This window comes from Pelobates fuscus, chromosome 2 (genome assembly GCF_036172605.1).
Source record: "Pelobates fuscus isolate aPelFus1 chromosome 2, aPelFus1.pri, whole genome shotgun sequence".
Classification (NCBI taxonomy): Eukaryota; Metazoa; Chordata; class Amphibia; order Anura; family Pelobatidae; genus Pelobates; species Pelobates fuscus.
Genome location: NC_086318.1, coordinates 344,248,821 through 344,253,697, shown reverse-complemented (window position 1 = coordinate 344,253,697; position 4,877 = coordinate 344,248,821). Strand labels below are relative to the sequence as shown.

The 4,877-nt window shown below is 38.3% G+C and overlaps 1 protein-coding gene across 1 annotated transcript; it reads left to right on the top strand.

The window, feature by feature from the left end:
* Positions 1-2,510: 2,510 nt before the first annotated feature.
* Positions 2,511-2,978, top strand: LOC134585862 (large ribosomal subunit protein eL28-like). The gene has a single exon (XM_063441338.1). It carries the CDS (start codon positions 2,543-2,545, stop codon positions 2,954-2,956), a length of 414 nt encoding a protein of 137 aa, XP_063297408.1. The 5' UTR covers positions 2,511-2,542; the 3' UTR covers positions 2,957-2,978.
* Positions 2,979-4,877: the final 1,899 nt, after the last annotated feature.

Genomic DNA, 4,877 nt, shown 5'->3' with positions numbered 1-4,877 from the left:
TCCTAATGATAACAGTATTTTTTTTAAACATAAAAAACGTATAATGCACTGTTCCAAATTATTACGCACAGTAAGTTTCAAAACACTTTATAGGTTGTAAAGAACTGAAAATTGTCATTTGTTGTGTTTGCAGCATATTTACTGAAATCAAAAGCTATTTCAATCAAACTTATAAGAACATTTTAACTTTTTAAACATTTTAACAGGTCACGTTACATTTTAACATATGACCCTTATTTAACAGCAGCTTCACAAATCTTGCATCCATTGAACTTGTGAGTTTTTGGACAGTTTCTGCTTGCAAGATGTAAGAATAGCCTCCCAGAGCTGCTGTTTGGATGTAAACTGCCTCCCACCCTCATAGATCTTTTGCTTGAGGATGCTCCAAAGGTTCTCAATAGGATTGAGGTAAGGAGAGGATGGAAGCCACACCATGACTTTCTTTCCTTTTATCCCCATAGCAGCCATTGATGCAGAGGTATTTTTTGCAGTATGAGATGGTGCATTGTCATGCATGAAGATGATTTTATTACGGAAAACATAGTTCTTCCTTCTGTACCAGGGAAGAAAGTAGTCAGTCAACCACAGAAACTCCACATACTTTGCAGAGGTCATCTTTACACCTTAGGGGACCCTAAAGGTCCCATGATTCCCGCCCAAAACATGACTCCACCACCGCATTGCTGATGTCACAGCATTGTTGGAACAGGGTGGCCATCCACCAACCATCCACTACTCCATCCATCTGGACCATCCATGGTTGCACGGCACTCATCAGTGAACAGGACTGTTTCAAAATAAGTCTTCATGTATTGTTCTGCCCAATGCAGCCGTTTCTGCTTGTGAGCATTGGTTAGTGGTGGCCGAATAGAAGGTTTATGCACAGTTGCAAGACTCTGGAGGACTCTACACCTTGATGTATGTGGGACTCCAGAGGCAACAGCAGCTTCAAATACCTGTTTGCTGCTATGTAATGGTATTTTAGCAGCTGCTCTCTTGATCCGATGCATGGATCTGACAGAAATCTTCCTCAATGTGCTTTTATCTGCACAAATCTGTCTTTGCTCTGAATCAGCCACAAATCTCTTAATAGTGCGATGATCATGCTTAAGTTTTCGTGAAATATCTAATGTTTTCATACCTCGTCCAAGGCATTGGACTATTTCACTCTTTTCGGCAGCAGAGAGATCCTTTTTCTTCCCCATATTGCATTAAAATGGTGCTCTGCTTAATAATGTGGAACACCCTCCTTTAGTAGCTTTTCCTTAAATTGGGCTCACCTGGCAATCTAATTATCACAGGTGTCTGAGATTGTTTTCAGTGATCAAAGCTCTGAGACACAATGCCATCCGGGAGTTCAACTGAAAAACAAAATATTGCATAATAATTTGGAACAGGGTATATTATCATAGAGTGTAAAATCTGATATTTACGTATAGAATAAACAGAAATAAGAAGGAATGGGACCGTGTGTAGAGAGCTCTAAAACTGGAAAGGTATAGGGATTCACCAGAAACCTATATAAACAGTATACATAGAGTGATGTACTATAAAAATAGTAACACATATCCAGGAGCTTCCTAGTAGAATGGGTATAATGTAGGACCCTTAGTCTAAAATAACTTAAGTAGTTCAATGAATAAAGAAGATAGAGTATAAAATATACATAAATATCTTGAATTTGTATGGCAAAGGTGTCTAAAACCCTGGAAAAAGAAATACCCCAGGGCAAATTAAACCTCTTGCCAGATATTATACTTCCATAAGGATAGAAGGTGTAATAGCCAGAGGGCAATAAAATTGCTAAAATGCTGACGATTAACAAGCAAATGTAATATTCACTGTAATCAAGCAAAACCAGTACGATAAACTGGTTGCTATAGGCAATATAAGAATATCGCTGCAAAACAACTGAGAGTATAAAAACAGTTTATTCCAAAATAATGTTTAAAAATATAGTTAAAAATACGTCCACAATATTCATACCAGTCAAGTAGGGGTAAAAAATATAGAACAACCTTCTTCCCAGGTACGGATGGATGTAGATGCTGTTCGTAATCCTAACATTCAGATAGTAATTGCTGGTGAGGGCGGCGTGCGTTCTGCAGTGCGTTCCACCTCAAGCCTCACTTCGGGGGATCAGCACTGCTCGCCAGATGATGTCGGTACGATGCCTGGGATCCAAGGTGATGTAAGAGTTCTTCTGATGATACCCTGGCTGGCTGTTGCTGTGTGGACGTTCTTTAGACTGTCTGATGCGTTTCGTAGGGGGTAGCCCTACTTCCTCAGAGACGTGTAGATTAACCTCCATATGGGAATGTTTATATACCCCTCAGTTGTTTAATCAATTGATCAGTGTCCATACAAAGTAAATTGAGTACATAGAATCATATGGGATGTAATATATTTGATTATTTAAAAACATCATTTAAGAAAACGAAAGTCAGTGATTAGAAAGAACAAATTAGCAGAATAGCAAGAAATTAATTAAGTGATGAAAATAGCTTTCCTTCCTCTGGCAGCGCGGAGAAAGTGTCCCAAAATGTCTGCTCACTTGCAATGGATGGTTATTCGAAACTCCTCAAGTTTCCTTATCAAGAGGAATAATCAAGTTTATAGCACGGAACCGAACAACCTTAAGGCTCAGAACTCATTCAGGTACAATGGCCTAATCCACAGGAAAACTGTTGGTGTAGAACTTGCTGCTGATGGAAAGGGAGTAGTTGTCATTCTGAAAAAGCGTGCAGGTCAACGCAAACCTGCTACATCCTATGAAAAAATAACCATCAACAAGAACTCCCGTGCTACTTTAAGCAGCTTGCGCCACATTATCCGCAAGAATAACTACAGGAAGGACCTCCGCATGGCTGCTCTCAGACGTGCAAGTGCTATCCTAAAAAGTCAGAAACCTGTTGTGGTGAAAAAGAAGCGCACCCGAACTGCCAAGACTGCATAATTTGTTCTGACGAATGCATAATTGATGAAAATAATAAACATTGATAGAATAACAGTTGGTATAATCAAGACTTTTGATACAATTAACACTTTTGATACAATAAAAGCTCTTTTTGCAATAAAAACCTCTTTTTACAATAAAAACCTATTGTGGCAAACCTAGCCACTTAAGACTATTCCCTTATATCTAATGGTTGTCCTAGAAAGGCTGTTCCATTTATGTTGTTTCATGTTGTTCGCGAAAGCCGCTAGCATTCATATTGTAGTTTCACGAACAGTGATTTTCAACACTGTTCGTGAGATGAACAAAGTACCGAATGGGAGACCCCACACAAGAGGTCGTGTGGCTCCCATTAACAGCTTGCAACAATGTATCACTCCCCAGTTAATTGATTCGCGGGGTGGCCTCCGTTCGGATAACGACCACGTGGCGGCGGCCATTTTGGATTCCCTTTTAGCCCAGCGGTGTTTGGTCGTCGAGGGCCTGGAACTAAAATCGGCTACTCGACGGCACGAACACCGCTGGACTTCCAGACCGTTCGGGAACACCGGTCTTTTGGTACTTTCTCTCAAAATAAATTCGTGTATTTTCTGATGAGTTCCTATTAACCCCTTAAGGACACATGACGTGTGTGACATGTCATGATTCCCTTTTATTTCAGAAGTTTGGTCCTTAAGGGGTTAAAATGTATTTTGTGTGGCATTTGGCTAATTGTGCTGGGATCTGAGCGGTAGTTTCCCGAAGTATGCGCTCAGATCCCAGCTATCTACCTCTATGTCATTCGGTCCAATAGCACGAATAATGTGCAAGTTATATATTTTTAAGTAAAAAGCCCGGTTCTACTGTACAGAGGGATAATTCACTTAACAGGGTATTCTTATGGGATTATCCCTTTCGTACAGCAGTGCATGGTGGGAAAAATGTCTTGTATGTTCAGTTCCCCATGTAGTCCCCTACTGTACAACCCCTGTAAAGTGATTAAGGAAACCCCTTGCATGGGGAACCACATAAATACTGGAACCTGTGAATAAAAACCTCAGTTGACTCCCAGCACTGTGTTTCGTCCGGTTACTGGGGATTTGGGATATTGTCTTCATCCAGCACTTTTCTTTGATTACTTTCTTTTACCAGCGGAGATATTGGGATTTACTATTGCAGCTCTGCTACAACCTTTTAAAAAACTTTTGTGTCTTGTCTTAATTCCAATAAAACTGTTAATGATTAGCAATGTAATACATATGAACTGGTTATGAATCATGACAGTCAATAGTCTATTCACAGAAGTGATTGCGTATGAATTTAGTAACTATTCTCCCTTACGGCCAACATATATGGTCAGTTAGAATTGCATCAATGTTGCATCTTGATTTTAAATAGTCTGTTTTCCATAATATGTTACATTGTATATACATATTAGTTTCCTCAAACTCAGTCAGCCTCATTAGAGATCTCAAATAATATAATAAAAAATTAATCTTATTATAAAACATAAAATATAAATAAAGTACCTACTAGAAATCGTTATCATACATGAATTATTATTACAGAAAATTAATTTAACAAAAAATTTAAATAAAATTAAAATACAAATAGAATTTGTTATTCAAAATCTTTAAAAGATATTGAGACGAAGGATGCATTGGCTGTGTTCGGCTTTCTGAAACGAGATATAAATGTTAATAAACACTGTACGTGATACAGCACAATAAGGGGACATTTCATTCATTCAGCAATAACGTGTTAGTATATTAGAATTGATTAATTATAAAATTTGAATAAAGTGACCTGTGTCTCTTATTTTGTGAGCTGTGCACAAAGTGATAGTATATACATATAAGATAATAATAAATACAGAGGTGAGGTAGAGAGTATAGGGTATGGGTTGGTGCTATTGGGGGTAAAAGGAAGTATTATAAATAGG

Bases quoted from the DNA above. Each gene is read 5' to 3' on its own strand.
- LOC134585862 (XM_063441338.1), top strand. From the start codon at position 2,543: ATGTCTGCTCACTTGCAATGGATGGTTATTCGAAACTCCTCAAGTTTC.